We start from the raw sequence: 20,696 nt of genomic DNA, 5'->3' as shown, positions 1-20,696 counted from the left end.
TGGGACTAGAATTCACCGTCTCCTGGTGTTTGGTCCAAAGACACCAGCTGGCTTTCATGCCTAAGGTGGGACTAAAACTCCATCTCCTGTTCATTGGCCCAATGTCACCTAGCCAGATTTTATGCCTAAAGTGGGACTAGAACTCACCGTCTCCTGGTCATTGGCCCAATGTCACCTAGTCACCTTTCATGCCTAAAGTGGGATTAGAACTCACCATCTCCTGGTGATTGGACCAATGTCACCCCGCAGGCTTTCATCTCTAAGGCAGGACTAGAACTCACCGTCTCCTGGTTTCTAAGCCAGCACCTTAACCAATAAACCAAACCTAAATGTTTCCTGACTGAATCATCTAATAGAAATAGCCACTTCCAATTTAAAACAATTTCATCTTTTGTGCAGGCGATTGGAAACGCTAAAACTACTCGCAACGACAACAGCAGTCGTTTTGGAAAATACATGGAAATCAGTTTTGATAAGAAGTACCAGATCATTGGGGCAAACATGAGAACATACCTGCTCGAAAAATCTAGAGTTGTTTTTCAGGTTAGTAAAAATTTACAGTGAAATCAGTGCGTTTCTACTAACTTCAGACCCAGCAATGTTTCTTGCCTTCTGGAGACGCTCTCAAGGTTTATGTCTAGCCAGCATAGTGCTCAGGAGCAATGTTGTTTCAGAGATGGCCTTAAAAAACTTGAAAAATCAAAACAAAACTTTATTTTTTGTTATAAGATTTCAAAATATCTGAATTTTGAGAAAAGTAGGAGGGGGAAAAATGTTTTTGTAAATGAATTGAATACCTTATTGATATATTAAGAGAATTTTTAAGGTCTGAATGCTTAATATTTGTTAATGGTTTTAAAACTCTTAGAGTTATTGGATTATATGCTACTTTGAGTCTATAAAAAGGGAGGTTGATGAAATTGTAAAAGGGGAGTTAAGGGGTCTTGGGAGCTATTAAATCATGCAGTTAGCTAGTTTATTTTAGCGAATGTTTGGTGAAATCTATGCCCTGTTTTTGTTCTGGGAAGTCGGGGGTGGGGGGTGGTGAGGAGGGGTTGAAGATTGAGTTTGGAGATGGATTATGGATTAATTTTTTTTTTCTTGATGATAGTTCGAATGATTGCTTATATTGTATACTTGTTTGATCATAAAATAAAACTTTAAAAAAAAACTTGAAAAATCAAAAGTTTTAAAAAACATTTTGTTCCTTCATATGAACAAAATAAGAATGAAAGAGAACAAAATTGCTTTGGGGGTTTCTAGCATTGTTCAGAGGCATTGTTATTAAAATAGAATAATTCAAGATGCTTCCTCTTGTTTTTCAGTGGAGAAGTGAAAAGCATTATTGGAGCAAGAGCTTTGGCTAAAGCTCAAAACCACTTTTGTCTGAGAGGCTAGCAGGTTGCACAATTTAGCAATTGGTTAAATTGGGGTGGGGCGCGGAATTTTAGAAGCTTCCCACTGCATTGCACACATCAGTTTCTGAATAACCCACATCAAAGAAACTTGGGCGGCCTTCTGTCTCTAAATTTTGAAATTATTTCAAGGTTGATTATTTATTGATACTCATTTTTTAAAAAAAAAATTCCAAAGGGTTAAAAGACAAATCAAAAGAAGGGAGGGAGGGAGGGAGGGAGGGAGGGAGGGAGGGAAGGAAGGAAGGAAGGAAGGAAAGAAGGAAGGAAGGAAGGAAGGAAGGAAGGAAGGAAGGAAGGAAGGAAGGAAGGAAGGAAGGAAGGAAGGAAGGTAGGTCAGACTCAAGAAATGAAAAAAGAGAAAGGGAAAAAAACCTATAAGAAATATAATGACTTCAGACCTTCTTTTCAGTTACAATTTTATAGTCCTTCCTTCCTCTTAGAAGCTTCCTCTTCAGCCCTTCATCTTTACATCTTTCTTAATCTTCAAATCCATAAATCAACATTTCATTTCTGTCAGCAAACCGTCCGAACTATTTCTAGTTTTATCTTTTTCTTCCTTTCATTTGCAGTCAGAAAATGAAAGAAATTATCACATATTCTATCAGCTGTGTGCATCGGCTCAGAGACCCGAATTTAAGCATCTTCAGCTGGGTATGTTACCTATCGCCTAACAGATTCATCTCTTTTATTGCTTTATTATATCAGTTTGGTGCGTAATTCACAGGGGAGGATTCCGTTCTTTGTTTGGGGGCATCTTTATAAGACTGAATGTTCTCATGTGGGCAGAACATGCTCCCAGTTTGGTAAACCTCACCAGGCTAATTATTAAAGGGATTCGTTAAAGCATCATAAGAGTTGTAAATAACCTTTTGAATTAGAAATCGATCGGAATCTTTAAGCAAAGCATTTTGGAGATGGGGAAGACTTATTGCGCATAATGGCTTAATGTTAACCCTGATTTCATAAACCCCACAATCCAGTAGTGAAATCTGAATCGGTTTACTACCAGTTCGCTGCCTGCGCATGCCCGCCATGCGCTAACACACATGCACAGTACACACCAAAAGGAGGCTTCGGAAGGTAAGTAGAACAGCTGGGAGGGAATCAGCTGTGGCACGCGAGCTTGGGAAACCTTTTTAAAAACTTTTTTAAAGCATTTTTTACTACCGGTTCTCAGAACCGGTAGTAAAAAATGCTTTAAAAAATTTAAAAAAAGGTTCTGACGATCACAGCTGTGGCACGCGATCATCGGAACCTTTTTTTTTTTTTAACTTTTTAAAGCATTTTTAACTACCCGTTCTGGAGAACCGGTAGTAAAAAATTGCTTAAAAAGTAAAAAAAAAAAGAAGTTCCGAAGATCAGCTGAGTGACGCGTGATTGTTGGAAATTTATTTTTTTTACTTTTTAAGCATTTTTTTTACTACCGGTTCTCTGAAACTGGTCGTTAAAAATGCTTTAAAAAGTAAAAAAAAAAAAAGTTCCAACAATCGCGCGTCGCTCAGGTGATCTTCAGAACTTTTTTTTTTACTTTTTTTTTTAACTACCGGTTTGGTGAACCAGTAGCATTTTTTAGCATTTTCTTCTTGGCTGAAGAGATTGCAGAAAAAATTCTTTTAAAAGCCTCTGACCCATTCCTAGGAGTCTGTTCCTCCATCGTCAGCATATCTGATTATGTGTTTGCTTTCCACCTGTAGCAAGTGCTGAAGAATTTAATTATACTAACATGGGTAGAAATACCACAATTGAAGGAGTGAATGACTGCGCCGACATGAAGGAAACTCAAAAAACTTTCAACCTGCTAGGTAAGATCTACCAAGTTAGTTGTTAAAAAAACAATTGAAAAATTCTAATATTTATGAAATGCTGTGGCTCCTTCAGTTTCTGATAGCTAGGCAAAAAATTGGCATGCTATCCGATGCATCCTTTTTAAGTACAAAAGGCAAAACTTTCCCTGTCAGTCGTCTCCTATTTTAGGGCACAGTGCTCATCTCTGTTTCTTGAGGAGGGAGCCCGCATTGCCCGAAGATATTTTCCATAGTCATGTGGCCAATTTAGCTGTATGCCAAAGGGACATGGAACACTGTTATCTTCCCACCAAAGTGGTACCTATTTATCTACTCACATTTGCTAGTTTCGAAATGCTAGGTGGGCAGGAGCAAGGAATGGGAACTCACCCCATTCCATGGTGCTCAGGTCTCGAACACCGGCTGTCAGCTTTCCAGTCTTTTAACTGCTGAACCAACATGCCCCATCCTTTTTAGGAGTCACTGAATTTAGGGGACGTCCATCAAATCACACTGTTAATGTAAAAAGGTATTTGTAATCTTAACATCAGAATGGAAGATCATTTTTTGCTCATTTTTCGCTGCAGGCCTGAAGGAAGACTTCCAGAAGGATGTTTTTAAAATACTCTCCGCTATTCTCCATTTAGGCAATGTGCAGATCAGTGCCGCTGGCGATGAAAGGTCGTCTGTTAATGTAAGATTTACTGGCAGAATGTTTTAATGAACAATGCAAGGTTTTGATATGTTTTTTTCCCTTAAATCCCTTAATCTTTGGCTTGTAGGTAGTATGGTACACTCAGCAGGAAGTACCTTGTTGGCTGGGGAATTCTGGAAGTTGAGGTCTATACGTTTTCAAATTACCAAGGTTGAGAAATATTGCTCTAATGATTTTCTCTGGCCCTTTACAAATCTAGAAGGAAAAATAAGCTAAATGTTAAATTCTGCAGAATTGGCACTCAGTTTCAGGATTGTAAAACCTTGGCATATTCTAAATCAGGGGTTGGCAACCTTAAGCACTCAAAGAGCCACAAAGGTCCTAACCGGAATGCCCCCCCCCCCCCGTTCAATTCTCGAGCTATTCCCCGACTATAGAGTCTCCTCCTAGTGCAGCATCCTTTTTTCCTCTGCCGACCAGAAGTACAGTTTCCCCCACATACACCATAGAGTCTCCTCCTAGCACAGCCTCTTTTTTCCTCTACCTGTCATAACCAAAAGCCCTATCAATTGTGGAGCTGACTGGCAACAGGGAGCTGCAGCAGAGGGATGAAAGAGCCACATGCGGCTCCGGAGCCGCAGATTGCTGACCCCTGTTCTAGATATTCTAGGACAGTGTTTCTTCATCTTGATGAATGGTGACCTAGTGGTGAAGGCACTGGCCTCCCAGTCAGAAGGTTGAGAGTTCAAACCTAAGTCAGATGTTTCTCTCCTAGGATGAAAAGAAAAAAAAAATCTGCTGTGAACTCCTTGTAGGTGTCAGGAAGGGCATCCAGCCAGTAAACACTCAGCTCCATTCAGTCATCCCTACTCTACCCTGAATTAAGGGATTACAGGGTTGTTAAAAAAAAGGGGGGGGGGGTTCTTCATCTTAGTAATTTTAAGATGAGAGGATTTCAACTCCCAGAATTCCCCAGACAGTCATGCTGGCTGGGGAATTCTGGGAGTTGGTCCACTCATTGTCAAATTGCTAAGGTTGAGAAACAATTCTAGGAAGTAGAACTGCAAAACCAGGATCTGTGGACTATCAAGCTACTCACTGCATGTTAAAAAAAATATATATTGCATTTTGAAGCTGTAGCAGTTTTGGTGATTGAAATGCCCAGTGACGATAGGTTTCTTCTTTCTGCTTCAAAGGTGGACGACAAACATCTTAATATATTTTGTGAACTCCTGGGAGTCGAAAGCGATAAAATAGCTCAGTGGCTTTGTCACAGGAAAATTATTACTACCTCTGAAACCGTAGTAAAGCCAATGACGAAACTCCAAGCTGTGAACGCTCGAGATGCTTTGGCCAAGAAGATTTATTCTCATCTTTTCGATTTCATTGTGGAAAAAATTAATAAGGCCTTGCATTTTTCAGGCAAACAACATAGCTTTATTGGTGTTCTGGACATTTATGGGTAAGGTGATCTATTTTTCAGAAGTAACCCAGCATGTTTTAAATCCTCTGTTGTACGAGTAGTCCTCAATTTACAACCATTCCCTTTAGTGACCATTCAAAATTACAGCTGTTTTCCACACTTATAACCACTGCAGTATTTCCCCATGGTCACGTGATCAAAACTCAGAGGTTCGGCAACTAGATAGATAGATAGAATAGATAGAATAGAATTCTTTATTGGCCAAGTGTGATTGGACACACAAGGAATTTCTCAGTGTACATAAGAGAAAAGATACATTTGTCAAGAATCATCTACAAATCTGTCATTCTAACATGATATAGTACAAGAATATTGTTAATATCTTTTGCCCCAAAGCAATTTTTCTGCATTGCCTCTCAAACACACTACAAAAAAGGATCATGTCATAGATTTATTTTCCAATCTAAACATCAAAACTTTCTACCATGTATTTCAGATTTGAAACCTTTGACCTGAATAGCTTTGAACAATTTTGCATCAACTATGCCAATGAAAAACTACAGCAACAATTCAACCTGGTATGATATTTTTTAACGGATGTCCGTTAGTTTGGATTAAAATTTGTCCTGAGTTGGTATTCCAGGAAAAAAAAAATTAACTTATTTTTGGCAGTAAAACTCAAAGCTAAAAATGTATTGGTGTGTAGAATTTTTAAAAGATCTGGTTCAGAGTTGCTTATAATTATTCTGCATGTAAAACAACTTCAGTGGCCATGATTATGGAAGTCTAATCCAGGCACGCTTTCACTTGGTTAACCTTAATCTCAAATGTAACATTCCTTTGAAATGCCTATCTTTATACAGCTTGATTATCTTGAGCTGGTGAGAAAGCAAGCAACTAAATCATCTTTGCATGTTCTAAATAGGACAATCTTCAGAAACCCCAATGAATATGTGCAAAGAGGCCATAACTCTTCAACCAGGTGGAGTGAAGAGAGATATATTGTAGATTCGTTTATTTCCACTGAAGAGGAAAAAAGTAAAATGTAATTTGGGAACTAGAATGGAATAGTAAGGTACATCAATAAATAGCTGAATAAGGAAGATGTGATTGTATGAAGAGTGTCGCTCAGAGGATGATGGAGAACATAAATCTTAAAATCTGGTATCTGTGATGGTTGAAAGTTGGGAAGATTATGAGGAACAGAGTCATTTCTTTGAGACTTGGACTGGATAAGTAAAATCTTTATATCCTCTCCAGCCTTACATTCAATCAGGATATTAGATTGGATAATTCTATCATGGTGTGGTTGATGTTTAAATATCTTTTCTCAAAAAGAATTCAGTATTGTTAAGCAGCACTTGAGTTTTGATGTGTGACTCATGAAACAACCGACGATATTTGTGAGATTAAATTGGCAATATCATTTTTTAGCATGTCTTTAAACTTGAACAAGAAGAATACATGAAGGAAAATATCCCATGGACGTTAATTGATTTTTATGACAATCAGCCTGTCATCGATCTGATTGAAGCTAAAATGGGCATTCTAGAACTTTTGGATGAAGAATGCTTGGTAAGTTTCAACGTCTTAATTTCACAAACCCAAATCTAACCTCCCATTTTTTATTTTTTATTTTGCTAATTTTCTTTAAAAATCCTTGCAAAAGGCAGTTTTGCAATTTCGCCATCTTAATGCTTTTTAGCCATATTAGCAAGACGCCTTGCCAACCCAAAATTCATCTTCATCGTTTCTGTCTCTTAAGCCTATTTATGCGGATGCCATTTCCCATCAAAGTAGGACACGAAATATACTTGAAACTGGCAACTCTGGAGTCTGTTAAGCAGAGATGCAGATATAGCCAATTTTGGAGAATTTGCATCTGAGCCAAAAAATGTCTTGGATTGATGAATCAAGCCAGAATCAAATGCTTTATTGCAGTGTGTGGAATCCTACTAACTGCATTTGGTAACTCCAGCTAAGCCTGATCAGTTCAGGATGTTGGTAGTGAAATGTAGCAGCAACAGGTGTTTCTTCCTGCGTGGAAGTTATCCACAAGTTATTTTGGGATATCGCAGTTGTGGCTCAGCCATTTAATAAATCATGACGACTATGAGAAGTCTGAATTCAGTCAGAGAGAAGGATAGAGGTGTTCGAGATTGCAACCCATCTGTTCTGACCTAGGCTTCCCAAGAGCACGAAGCAGACTCATCCCGATAAAACCCTTTTTACTTAATTTAAAGGGAATTCCTTTCAAACAAAGTCCCAGCCAACAGTCTTCCCAGAGATTTCACAACTACAGACCTTTATCAGAGTTGGAGAGCTGCCAAAGCCGATATCTTCCAAATGCTGGAGTAGACAATACTTGGCAAGAAGTCAGGAACAGATCTTTACTCTAATGAATTGATCTAATTGTCTCCTGCAAACTCCCTCCCCTTCGCTCCTCTTTATTCCCTATGGGAGGGGCCATTCACTGTCCACCTGTGGCTTTACTCCTGAGTCGGCCCTTGTTCCTTAGCTGTTCCCTTCTCCTAGCAGCTCTGCGCATGCGCACACTGGGAACAGGCTCCAGCTGTTCTTCTGTCTCACTGATGTCCGACTCTGAAGGCAGCTGATAACTGTCCGACGGCCCTGGCCCCAGCTCTACCTCTGATGCAGAGCCCTCGTCAAAGCCTTCCCCAGACTCCAGGACTGGCCCATGTTCCTCCCAAACCTCCTCACTGTCCGAATCTGCTGCCAGATCCACTGGCCGCTGGTGGACTACAACACTATCTTGCATTATAGAACAAAAAAGCTAAGATGGTTGTGTAGAAAAAGGAGGAGGGAGCACTGTACACAATCTTGTGTTGTATAGAAGAAGTGGGTCATTCAACCAACCAACCAACCACTTTGTTCGTTCAATAAGTATTTTCATTGGTCGCTTCTAATTTTAGATATGCCATGTTTGCTTTTTTCGAAACAGCTACCTCAAGGAACTGACGAAAATTGGCTCCAGAAGCTATATAATAATTTTATGAACAAGAACCCTCTCTTTGAAAAACCAAGAATGTCAAATACTTCTTTTATTATCCAGCACTTTGCTGACAAGGTAAGGTGCTCAATGTGAAAAGATATCAGGGTCCCAACGAAAGAAAACTCCAAGGCCAGGAGTTCCTCAAAGTTCCACTTTATTAGAGATGTCATATTGGCACATCTGGGAAAACCCAAATCTGAAAGCTTCCAGGTTTTCCCCATCCAAAAGAAAGTTTAAGCCCCTCCCACTCCCTCACAAGTCCATCACAAGGTCCAATCAAAGCACCGTCCCAACTGGAGATGTTTCTTAACCACTTCCCTCCAGGTGCAGGGCAAGACGGCCTTGACTCTCTGAGAAAAGAATGTTATTATGACTACATATCACCCCTGCTCCATACAATCCCCTCTCCCAGTTTCCCACAGTAGTAATTGTGGCAGGCCTGAAGGCCCAATGCAAAAGATGGCTTCCATTCCTGACAAAAGAAATGACACCTTTCTATTTCCTAGAATGAAACTTCATCCTTTGTCATGATTTATTCACCTATACGGAGTTAATAAAGTTTCATCCATCTCCACAGAAATGATGCTATTTCTGTAAACAAGGCCATGATTTAAAAGGAGTGAGTGACATGAGCTTCTGAAACAATTTTGCCAATGAGTTATTTTGATTTCTACAGAAGCTTCTCATTTTAGTCCAAACATGCTGTGGATTTTCTAAGATTACGATAGAACGTTTTATTTGGGAATGAAAGGAGAAGTTTGTAGATCTTCCTTCCTTCTGAAATTCATGCCCATATCTCCTTACAAGGAATTATCTAATTGTCTGTGATCCCTTGAAGATCTTGTTTGATCTGGTGGGGTCAGTCAGATTTTTAACTACAGGTTCTCCAAACTACTCAAAATGTCTGCTACCGGTTCTCCAGAACTGGTCAGAACCTGCTGAAACCCACCTCTGTATCTTCACTGCTCTGTGATTGATCATTGTTCCATAATCTTCCTTAAACAGGTAGAATATAAAAGTGAAGGATTTCTAGAAAAAAATCGGGACACTGTATATGAAGTACTGATTGATATCTTGAGAAACAGTAAGGTAAATATATTGTTTTATGATTCCACAATACTTTAGCTATTATAGTTTTGCTAAGCGCAACATTGCAAGATGTCTGGAAATGATCACAGCTAAACACCATCCTTTTTGGATGCTTAAACCTCAAACGGCACAAAACAGGGATGCCTCTGGCAATGTCTGGCCGGAACTGAATGTGTCCATCTGGTCAAGTCATTGTGAGCAGAAAGTTGGCTCCACCAAGCCCTGTGTCAGCCTTGCAAGGTAGACCAAACAGAAAGTAGGGCCAGATGAGCTAAGTCTTTGTTGTTGTTGTTAGTTGCAAAGTCATGGCTGACCCATCGCGACCCCTGGCCTTCCATCGTTCCCAGCATTAGGCTCTTCTCCAGTGAGTCCTTCCTTCTCATTAGGTGGCCAAAGTATTTGAGTTTCATCTTCAGGATCTTGGCCTTCTAAAGAGCAGTCAGGGCTGATCTCCTCTAGGACTGACCGGTTGGATCGCCTTGCAGTCCAAGGGACTCGCAGGAGTCTTCTCCAGCACCAGAGTTCAAAGGCCTCAATTCTTTGGCGCTCAGCCTTTCTTATGGTCCAACTTTCACAGCCATCCATTGCAACTAAGTCTACTTTATTGTAAAGTTGCATGAAGAGAATCTTGCAGGTCTGAAAATACATTTCTTCCCCCATTCGCTTGAAGGGCTGCTTAAAAAGTCACGGTATAAAAATTGCAACTTCGAACGGTTGTTAAATAAACAGTTATTGAATCGAAGACCACCTGTCGTGCTATCTAATTTTAATTTTCATCTCTTTGTAGTTTTGGCTCTTTGCCAACTTCTTCCAGGATGGCCCAGTACCTCTTTCCCCGTTCAGCTCTGCAATCAAAGTTAAGTCTGCAAAAACAGTGATTGTGGCACCTAACAAACAGTTCCGTGCAACTGTTGGAAGTAAGGTATTTTTGTTTTAGATTCAAGTTACCAAGTTTGATAAACAGTGAGATTTAAAAAAAAAAATGCATGCAGGATTGTTCAAGTTCTTGGATCTATTTTCTTACTTTGCCTTAAACAATCTTGGGCTGGGAAGGAATTTGGGGCTCAACTGAAGGGTTGAACAAAGTGGAGCTGAAAGCGGGAGGGGGCTAAAAGAGATATGACAGATGGACCCCCAAAACAGTGGTGGAATTCAAATTTTTTTACTACTGGTTCGGTGGGCATGGCTTGGTGAGCGTGGTGTGGCTTGGTGGGTATGGCAGGGGAAGGATACCGCAAAATCTCCATTCCCACCCCACTCCTGGGGGAAGGATACTGCAAAATCCCCATTCCCTCCCCACTTCTGGGGGAAGGATACTGCAAAATCCCCATTCCCTCCCCACTCCTGGGGGAAGGATATTGCAAAATCACCATTCCCTCGAATGGGGATTTGCCGGTTCTCCGAACTACTCAAAATTTTCGCTACCGGTTCTCCAGAACCTATCATAACCTGATGGATTTCACCCCTGCCCCCAAACCTCCATCCTCCAGGATCATTGAGTTTCTGTACACTCACTTGTTTCGACAATAAGGGCTGTCATTAGTATGAAGCTTGTAATAAATTAAACATATCTTCCATTCATAAACTAGCCGGAAAGATGTTGCTGTATTCTAAAAGTTCAAACAAACTTTTTTTTTTTTTTACTATATTTCAGTTTCGCAGTTCCTTATATTTATTAATGGAGACTCTTAATGCCACCACACCACATTATGTCCGATGCATAAAACCAAATGATCAAAAGTTAGCATTTGAGTGAGTATGAAAGAAAACGTTAGTTTAAATATATATTATATGAGTACGTATAGAATTTATAGATGATGTTGTGTCCCGCCAGCGGAGCTGGCAGCAGATTCGGACAGTGAGGAGGTTGGGGAGGAAGATGGGCCAGTCCTGGAGTCTGGGGAAGGCTCTGATGAGGGCTCTGCATCGGAGGCAGAGAGAGGGCCAGGGCCGGATGCCAGTTATCAGCTGCCTTCGGAGTCAGACATCAGTGAGGCAGACAAACAGCTGGAGCCTGTTCCCAGTGTGCGCATGCGCAGAGTTGCCAGACGAAGGGAACAGCTAAAGAACAAGGGTCGACTTGGGAGTAAGGCCACAGGTGGACGATGGATGGCCAGAGGGAATAAAAGAGGAGCGAAAGGGGAGGGGAGTTTCCAGGAGACAATTAGTTCGCTTAATTGGTTCATGACTCTCTAAGATTCCTTGCCAAGTTTTGAAGATATCGGCCTGGCAGCTCTCCAAGCCAGAAAGGTCTGTGACAGTAAATTCTCCCTTGAAACACTTTGCTGGATGTGAATAAGAAGAATTCACAGTAACTTAATAAAAAGGGTTTTTTGTTAGGACAAGGAGTCTGCTTCATGCTCTTAGGAAGCCTAGGTCAGAACAGATGTTTATGTGCCTGTTCTTAGGAAAATTCCTACGGAATACGATTCAAATTTAGAATAGTATGAGTTGAAAGTTCGTTTTATAAACGAGATGGCTAACTCCAAGGTTGCGAAACCCAGAGCAAAAGGTCCATTAAGGAACAGAAGGGCTGGAAGAAAAAAGCATCAGCATTAAATTATGGGGAAAAGAAAATTGTACCTTCATATTGATAGAAACGATCAATTGTACCTTATTTCTAATGTACATAAAGATGCTTATCTGGCTTTTAGCCAAGTTATGAATTTAATGCAACAGTGCTAAGGGTCCAGAAAATATTGACGGGGTCTTGTCAGCAAGCCCAACAACGTGATGGTATCTACTGTGAGCTATTATCTCCTCCACTGTGGCTCTCAACCTTCAAAGAATGGCACCTGGAATGTAAAAATGGTATATCCCTCCTTCACAAGAAAATAATTTATTTTACCATGGAATTCACAATCAACAATTTGCTCCTAGTTTGTTCCATATTGAAACCACTGAATGTGATATTTAGCTTATAAAAGGACAGGACACATTTGTCCTTCAATTGGGCAGAAATCAGTTGTTGTGCTTCTTTTCTTCTTCTTTAGATTTGACTCCAAAAGGGTGGTCCAGCAATTACGAGCATGTGGAGTGTTAGAAACCATTCGTATAAGCTCTCAGAGTTACCCATCAAGGTATGATGTGATACCTCTAGTGCAACCTTAAACCCTCAAAGAGCCATTTGGACCTGTTACCCACAGAAAAGAAAACACCGGGAGCCACAAAACCCTTTTGACCTCTAAACTCAAGATAACACTGCATATCGTTTTTTTTTACCTTTATGCTATGTATAAAAAACGATAGTGTGTTGCATTTATGAAATCAATGAACTGCTACAGAGGAAACAAATTTTTATTTCTCCATGCAACAAAAACATTTTGAACTCCGGAAAAAAAAAAAAGATGGGTCGAAAATCTCAATAAATCACGTGGGGGTGTCGCACATTGGTGGTTGTGACTCATATTTTGAGCGACACGGAGACACAGCAGAGGGATGAAAGAGCCACATGTGGCTCCAGAGCCCCAGGTTGCAGACCCCTGCTCTAGTGCTTCAAAAGGTTGACTTTCTCATCTCTTTGATTGACCAAGTCCAATGTTCTCCTCCTTTGACAGATGGACTTATATTGAGTTTTACAGCCGTTACAGCATTCTCATGTCTCAAAGTGAACTTTCTCTAACGGACAAGAAACACATTTGCAAGATGGTTTTGCAGCGGCTAATCCAGGTCAGGAGTTCTCTAACCATCCCTAGTTGTAGGAGGACAGAAGGAATGGCCACGAGACACTTTAAATGGCCATTTAGGTTGGCAAGCACCTAAAATATTATTATATGACCACGGAGGGTGTGTGTGTCTGGTTGATGTAACTTCCCAAACAGGTCATGAGCAGCTTTTGGGGAGATCCATCATAACTTTGAATAGTTACAAGTCAAGGATTACTTGTATAGCTGTCTATCTTCTCAGAGATGATTCTGATTTCTTTTTCTATTTTTTTTTCCTCCAGGATTCAAGTCAATATCAATTTGGCAGGACAAAGATTTTTTTTAGAGCAGGTCAGGTTGCCTATTTGGAAAAAGTGCGGTCAGATCGCCTTAGGCAAGCATGCATCATGGTTCAGAAGAACATCCGAGGTTGGCTTCAAAGGAAGAAGTTCCTCCGCATCAGACAAGCTGCGGTCATCATACAACAATACATCCGCGGACAGAGGACTGTACGGTATTTGCAAGGAGCAAGCGAACTGGTCCTTCATGGATTAATGGGAACCTTTCCAATGGACATATTTTGTAGCAAAATAAGCCATTGACTGGATTAGACGAGGGGTCTCCAAACTTGGCAACTTGACTTCAACTCCCAGAATTCCCCAGCTGGCTGGGGAATTCTGGGAGTTGAAGTCCACAAGTCTTTAAATTGCCAAGTTTGGAGACCCCCTTGGGTTAGATCCATGAGACAGATCCAAACCAGGGGTGAAATCCAACAGGTTCTGACAGGTTCTGGAGAACCGGCAGCGGAAATTTTGAGTAGTTCAGAGAACCGGCAAATACCATCTCTGGCTGGCCTCAGAGGGGTGGGAATGGAGATTTTGCAGTATCCTTCCCCTGCCACGCCTACCAAGCCACGCCTACCAAGCCACATCCACAGAACCAGTAGTAAAAAACTTTGGACTTCACCACTGAGCCAAACAATAATGGTTTGGATAGAAAGCACCTTCTTGAGGTGTCTTTAAGGAAGACTTTCACTTACTAAACCTCTTATTCCTTTTTTTTTCTCCAGGAAAGCTATAACTGCCAGAGCCCTGAAGGAAACCTGGGCTGCCATAGTTATCCAGAAATACAGCCGAGGATATTTAGTGCGTAGACTTTGCCAACTCATCCGTGTGGCTGCTTTGACGATCCAGGCCTTCACTCGAGGATTTCTAGCGAGGAAGAAATACAGGAAGGTAACAAACGGTCGAAACCGAGTTCACCAAGGACCCATCGTTGGTGTTTCGTATTTGTTATTCAGTAAGGAACATGGTTAAGGGGGCTTTGCTTCACAGCAGCTATGTTGCAATGCCTTAACAACATCCTGCAGAGGCAAGATGAGGGGGCCGCACAAGCCCCCATTGGTGCCTCATTTTGGGCCTGGAAAACCTCCTGCACCAACCTGAAAGCCAAAATGGGGTGCAGAGGGGTGGGGTGCATGCACACGGTGGCGCTTCCATTGCATTTTGGGGGTTTGGGCACATGTGCATGCATTCGCGCTCACACGTGTGCTTTGGGCACTTGGCACCAAAAGGTTAACCATCACTGGTATAGGGTTCCTGCCTGAGCGGGGGGTTGGACTAGAAGACCTCCAAGGTCCCTCCCAACTCTGTTATTCTGTTATTTTATTATGTGTGAGGTGAAGTGTAGCTGAGGAAGCGATAAATAAGAACATAATAGTGTACTCTTCATTTCCCATTGAAACTGCTATTGAAACTTACCTGTGTTTAGGATTTGGTGTGTTTTCCATACTGGAAAACAGTACTTCACTCACTTTACTTTTACCTTTACTTACTTTATCTTTACTCACTCCCTTTGTTACACTCTTTGCGGATGAATTTATTTACGATTTAAGCAAATTAGTCAACTATTCCCTGAACAGAGGGTTATTAGATGATGAGGCGTGCTGTCAGTTTGCTCACCCGCTCCGCGAGGGAGATGGCGGTTTCTAAATTTGATAAATAAATAAATGAAATTTTCTTATAAAGATGCTTGAAGAACAGAAAGCTTTAATCCTCCAGAAGTACGCTCGGGCATGGCTGGCCAGACGCCGATTCCAGAGCATTCGCCGTTTCGTCCTGAACATCCAGCTTTCGTACAGAGTCCAGCGGCTGCAGAAAAAACTGGAAGAACAGGTAGCTAAGAAGTCGCACCTTCATTCAAATAACTTCGTGTATTTTTATTGATCTTGCCTAATGGATGCTCTGATCCTGGTTTTTTTTAGAATAAGGAAAATCATAGTTTGTTGGAAAAGCTGACCATCCTTGCTTCAAGTCACTCCAGTGATATAGAGACCATTCAAAAACTTCAACAGAACCTTGAAAAATTAACCGGGCAGAGAAAAATATCTGAAGAAAATGAAAGGAAGAACAAGATGGGCTATGAAAAGGTGAGGCGTAAGAGAATGTAATTACCAGCAGGGCTGGGCTGCTGGGGGTTCACAGGGGTTGAGGAGAACCTCTAGCTAAGATTCTGTGCAGTTCAGAGAACCCCCAAATCCCACTCCTGGCTGGCCCCGCCCACCCGACTCCACCCCTCCCAGGAGTCCCCAAGTGGCCCATTTTGGATGCAAGTAAGTGCAGGGTGTGTGTGGAGGCTCGGGGAGGGCAAAAAAGGGGCCTACTGGAAGTTTGGGAAGGCTGGAAACGGGCCCATTTCTGGCCTCCAGAGGGCCTCTGGAGCCTGGGGAGGCCGATTTGACCCTCCCGGAGGCTCAAGGAAAGCCTCCGGAGCCAGGGAAGGGCAAAAACACTCCCCGCCCGTGGTGCAGGAGGCCGACTAGGCCACACCCACCATGGCCACGCCCACCCAGCAATCGGACAGAGAACCCCTTGCTAAAATTTTTGAAGCCCACCCGTGGTTACAACAGTTCGTTTAGTTCGTTCAAAGTTACAACAGCACCGAAAAATGTTGAGTTAGGACCATTTTTCATTCTTAACATCCATTGCAGCCTCCTCATGGTCATGTTATTAAAATTCAGACCCTGATTCATATTTATGACCATTGCAGTGTCCCGGGGGGGGTGTCATAGGATCCCCTTTTTTTGCAACCTTCTGACAAGCAAAGTCCACGGAGAAGCCAGATTCACTTAACAACCATACCACTAATTTAACTAGTGACTCACTTAACAACAGAAGGAAGAAAGGGCATAAAATGCGGCACAACTCACTTAACGAATGTCTCACTTAGCAACAGGAATTTTGGTCTCAATTGAGGTCGTAAGTCAAGGACTACCTGTATGATTCAGCCAACCCCGGAGAGAAAATAAATAGTTTTAAAATAAATGAATTTTCACATATTTTTTCCCTGCCTTATCTTCTCCTTATAGAGGGTCTCAGCCCTTGAAAATCACAACTTGGGGCTACGGGAAGAGAAGAAGAAGCTGGAAAAAGAACTTCAAAAGAAAACCGAGGAAATGAAAGGTAAGATTATTCTGAGAATTAGTTGCTACTTTGATCTTTTCATACTAGCTTCATAATAAGCAATAATATAAAGTAGAATTTACCAGCCAGGATCTTGAACAAAAGCACAGTTTTGGCATTGTGTGTTGAGTGAATCCTATCTTTCTGCCTTGCAGACTCTGGTTTATAGTTCTTATATTATGTGAATTAAGATTTAGGGCTTACAAAGCATGGTTAAGACCACTAGCCAGAAAATATAATAGCCAGTAATAAAGGAGCAAGAGATTTTTAAAAAAGAGATCAAAGGACACAATATTCACAATACCAATGTTCTTATAACCATGCTTTTTAAAAAATTAATATGATCTTGGCATTCATCTAAACAAATGCCTTTGTCCATGATAGTTGGCAGATATATTAGTATAACTGGAAGGCAACAACTTTAATGCTTTAATATTAAATTCACTTTATGATAAGTACAGATTTGGCTTTTTAGAAAATTGTAATGTCTCTCCCATCTATTGTAGACTGCTATGTACACTTACTTCATATAAAATTAAACTTTCTAAGCTTTGTGTGATAGTCTTTAAAATGACATCTGGCTTAATTTTAATTATGCTATTCTTAGGTTTTTCTTTAAATGTGTTATCTTTCTTCAGATAAACTGGATAATTTGACGAAGCAGTTATTCTCTGACGTTCAAAAAGAGGAAAGGCAACGAATGTATGGAATTTAACTTCTTTTTTCAAATTGCCATTTTCTTAAAGAGTATTGGTTTTCTTGTTTGCAAAGGAAGTGAATAATTTTTTTAAAAAAGCAAAGAAGTATTAATTTAAGTAGGGCGTATAAGCAGGAAGTATACATACTCCGTTCTAAAAATACAGGGTCAATCCTGAAAAAAAAATAGCATTGACTCTCCAGCCGTGGGAAAGTTTGCAAAGAATAATTGGGCTGTTTTATATGAGCTTTTCGCACAACCCTATTTAGAAAATAGAAAATTTAGAAATTAAGAGCATTGAACAAGGCCTGCTGTTATAGTTCCAGATCTCCAGGGGGAGCAATCACAATACAACTTTTTGTGATTTCTGGAATGACCTTGTAATCCTGTGGAGAAAGTCTATTTGCCAACATCTTAATAATTATATGAGCTTTGTGCCTTCAGTCTCATATTGTTAGAATAAGGCAGCTCCTTGGATTTCCAAAGGATTGTCATTTAAAAATGGTGGTTTTTTTCTTTCTTTTTTCAAAGTTACTGGCATATACATCAGTGTTTCTCAACTTTAGCAAATTTAAAATGTATGAAGTTCGACTCCCAGAATTCCCCAGCCAGCAGGAGGAATTCTGGGAGTTGAAGTCCATGCATCAAAGTTCCCAACGTTGAGAAACATATGATACACATCTTCTGATTAAAATATGGCTGCTGAAAGAAAAGGAGTGAAAGTTATACTTGTGTAATGCTGCTGCTTTATTGTTTCTGTTCTTTTATTATCAACTTTTTTTTAAAAAAATCATATATTTCACCTTGTTGTTATATGCCATAAACAGATATACAAGAGAGAGATTGCAGATCTGTAATTGACTTGTGTCTTAGACGTGTAGAATTCTATTCCTAGAAAAATGAGGATGTCCTTCTGAATCTTTATAGAATATTGGAGAAAAATTTCCAGAGCCAAAAACAAGATTATGAAAAAAGGATAGAGTCACTCAATGCAGAAATAATGCTTCTCAAAGAGGAAAACGCTCAGCTGCAAAATTGGATTCAAGAAATGCAACAAGCTCAGGACGGCTTAAAAACAGAAATAGAGGAGCTTTCAAACCAAATAAAGGTAGGATAAGAAATGAAGAAATGAAGAAATGATTAAGAATCTCCATAGACATAAGAAATGAAATAGATGGATATTAATTTGGGATTGTTTCTTACTTTATTCAAATTCCTGGTTTCATAGGCTGTGCACTGTTACTCTTATATGTTTATTGTTATATTCATATGCTGCACATTTTATTCTTATTTTCGCTACTCTTTCCCTACGCTTCCTACCTAAAGAGTGCAGAGAACAGCAACAAAGATGATTAGGGGGCTGGAGGCTAAAACATACAATGAAGCATTGCAGGAACTGGGTGTATCTAGTTTAATATTCTACTCTACTCTACTCTACTCTATTCTGTTCTACTCTATTCTATTCTCTAGACCCAATTAATCCTAAAACTTAAACGTAATTCCAAATTACTGGCTGTCATTTTATCTTTGGGATTGTGGCTATTGTAGTATTGTCCGTTTTGCCTCATTATTTGCATCTCATTGAACGATGTCTCGTTTCTATCAATGTTTAATGAACTCAGACAATCCCTGAATTGCGAAAAGAAATAGATTTCCTTCAGACTCAGAAACTGGATGCGGAGAAACAACTACAATTCCAGAAGCGTGAAATGAGAGGTAATTGGAAAACATCACTCATTCCCATAATTAAAATGTGCCGGCAAATGGATTTCACAGTCCAAGTGCTATAATTATATAGCCTTCCGTTTTGAACTCATCTGTGGACATTTATACGATGACTCTGGAAATACAGAGGCATTGAGCACAAAAAAGAGGGAAATGAAGGGGTTGAAACTGAGAGAATTAATCAGCAAAACGTCAAAATCAGCATTTCTCAAGACTATTTCCTGAACCAATAAACTGAATTAGTGGGATATACAGTAGTGGCCAAAATTGTGGAAACCTTTTGGGAAAAGTGTATTTTCTAAAACTAGCTAATAACACCACTATTTTTTTTTTTTTGGAGTAGTACCCTAAAATTATATATCAATGGAAAGATAATTTAATCAAGAATGTAATGCGATCACTTTTATGAAGGATTTGCTATTAGAATAGCAGTTACAGTATAAAGAAGAAAAGTGAAGCACGTAGAAAAAACAAGATATACAAAAATTATCACCATAGAAAAAAACGAGACATACAAACATTATCAGCATGTCAATTAATATTTAGTTGGGTAATCTTTAGCATGAACGATAGCCTTACAACGTCTTCCCATGGAATGAACCAAGTCTTTTAGCTCTGCAGCTGTTATAATGTGAAACCAAGATTGAATGATGGTTTCTATTAACTGGGTTTGATTGCTGGGTCGCTTCTGACTAACCAGTTTCTTGAGTCGGCTCCATAGATTTTCAATTGGGTGAAGGTCTGGGCTATTCCCAGGCCATTCCAGCAGTGGAATAGGATTATCTTGAAACTCCAAAAAAAAAAAAAAGTGGTGTTATTAGCCATCAAACCACGAAAATATACTTTCCCCAAAAGGTTTCCACAACTTTGGCCACTATTGTAAAACACTTTCAGTGTGATTACTTTGTGATGGACATGGTGGGACCATTTGTAGATCGTAGATGTTCTTAGTTACAGCAGCTTTTTCCAACGTGATCTCTTCTTCACGTGATGGGAGTCCAACTCCCAAAATTCCTTAGACCAGTGTTCCTCAATCGTGGCCATTTTAAGATGTGTGGACTTCAACCCCCAGAATTCCCCAACCAGCATGCAATGGAAATGGAAGGCAATGGTAATAGAGTCCAGGAAAGCAATTCCAATAAAATATGGAAGGCAGAAACTAGATGAAGCTGATTCGTAGCTATCAAGTAAAACTGTTTTGAAGAAAAAATTCCAATTTTCTCCTCAATTGTTTTTATTGGGTATAGTTAAGGGTTTTTCAATGGGTGAAACAAAATTGATATTGTACATGGTGACAGCAGCTAGGTTATTGATTGGTCAATATTGGAAAAGGGTTGTTTTGCCTACTATTGAAGAATGGACTTTGAAGGTGGCCAGTTTTGCAGAAATGGCGAAGATATCAGCATACTTAAAAGCCCGGACTCAAGAGACTTATGCGTGGGAGTGGAAGAAATGGATAGATTATGTGCAGAATAAATACCAAACTAGGAAGTATCAGATAGCTTTTAGTTGAATGTTGTGTAGAAATGTATAGTATATATGGGGTAGAATAGTTCAATGTTATGTAGAAATGTATAGTACACAGGGGGGAGATTAGAAGGGCGGTAAAGTATGATATAATATGATGTGGATTTGGATTTCACCTTGGGGAAGTCATGGGGGGAGGGGAGGGTTAGGGACGGTTAGGGAGGGAAAGGGGGGGAAATGGGAAAATGTGTATTTGTAAAACTTTTTCAATAAAAAAAAAAACTTGATCAGTGAAGCAAACAATGGGTTGCAAGCAAACC

General features: G+C 40.1%; 1 protein-coding gene across 1 annotated transcript in view; it reads left to right on the top strand.

Annotated features, from left to right (window-relative positions):
• The window catches only part of MYO5C (myosin VC), a 40,903-nt gene that overhangs the window by 3,199 nt on the left and 17,008 nt on the right, over positions 1–20,696 (top strand). The window contains exons 3-23 of the mRNA XM_070953794.1: positions 400–543; positions 1,988–2,073; positions 3,117–3,220; positions 3,790–3,890; positions 5,054–5,319; positions 5,777–5,858; positions 6,715–6,855; positions 8,243–8,368; positions 9,299–9,382; positions 10,170–10,304; positions 11,037–11,134; positions 12,376–12,462; positions 12,940–13,051; positions 13,329–13,540; positions 14,096–14,261; positions 15,054–15,200; positions 15,290–15,454; positions 16,394–16,487; positions 17,126–17,189; positions 18,112–18,292; positions 18,807–18,900. Coding sequence (XP_070809895.1) covers positions 400–543; positions 1,988–2,073; positions 3,117–3,220; positions 3,790–3,890; positions 5,054–5,319; positions 5,777–5,858; positions 6,715–6,855; positions 8,243–8,368; positions 9,299–9,382; positions 10,170–10,304; positions 11,037–11,134; positions 12,376–12,462; positions 12,940–13,051; positions 13,329–13,540; positions 14,096–14,261; positions 15,054–15,200; positions 15,290–15,454; positions 16,394–16,487; positions 17,126–17,189; positions 18,112–18,292; positions 18,807–18,900 — 2,689 coding nt within the window. The remainder of the gene's footprint in view (positions 1–399; positions 544–1,987; positions 2,074–3,116; positions 3,221–3,789; positions 3,891–5,053; positions 5,320–5,776; positions 5,859–6,714; positions 6,856–8,242; positions 8,369–9,298; positions 9,383–10,169; positions 10,305–11,036; positions 11,135–12,375; positions 12,463–12,939; positions 13,052–13,328; positions 13,541–14,095; positions 14,262–15,053; positions 15,201–15,289; positions 15,455–16,393; positions 16,488–17,125; positions 17,190–18,111; positions 18,293–18,806; positions 18,901–20,696) is intronic.

Source organism: Pituophis catenifer, unplaced genomic scaffold (assembly GCF_029215685.1).
Source record: "Pituophis catenifer annectens isolate HBS135680 unplaced genomic scaffold, rPitCat1.0.hap2 SCAF_14, whole genome shotgun sequence".
Lineage (NCBI taxonomy): Eukaryota > Metazoa > Chordata > Lepidosauria > Squamata > Colubridae > Pituophis > Pituophis catenifer.
The sequence above is the reverse complement of the archived record's forward strand: the minus strand, read 5'-3'. Positions and strand labels throughout refer to the sequence as shown.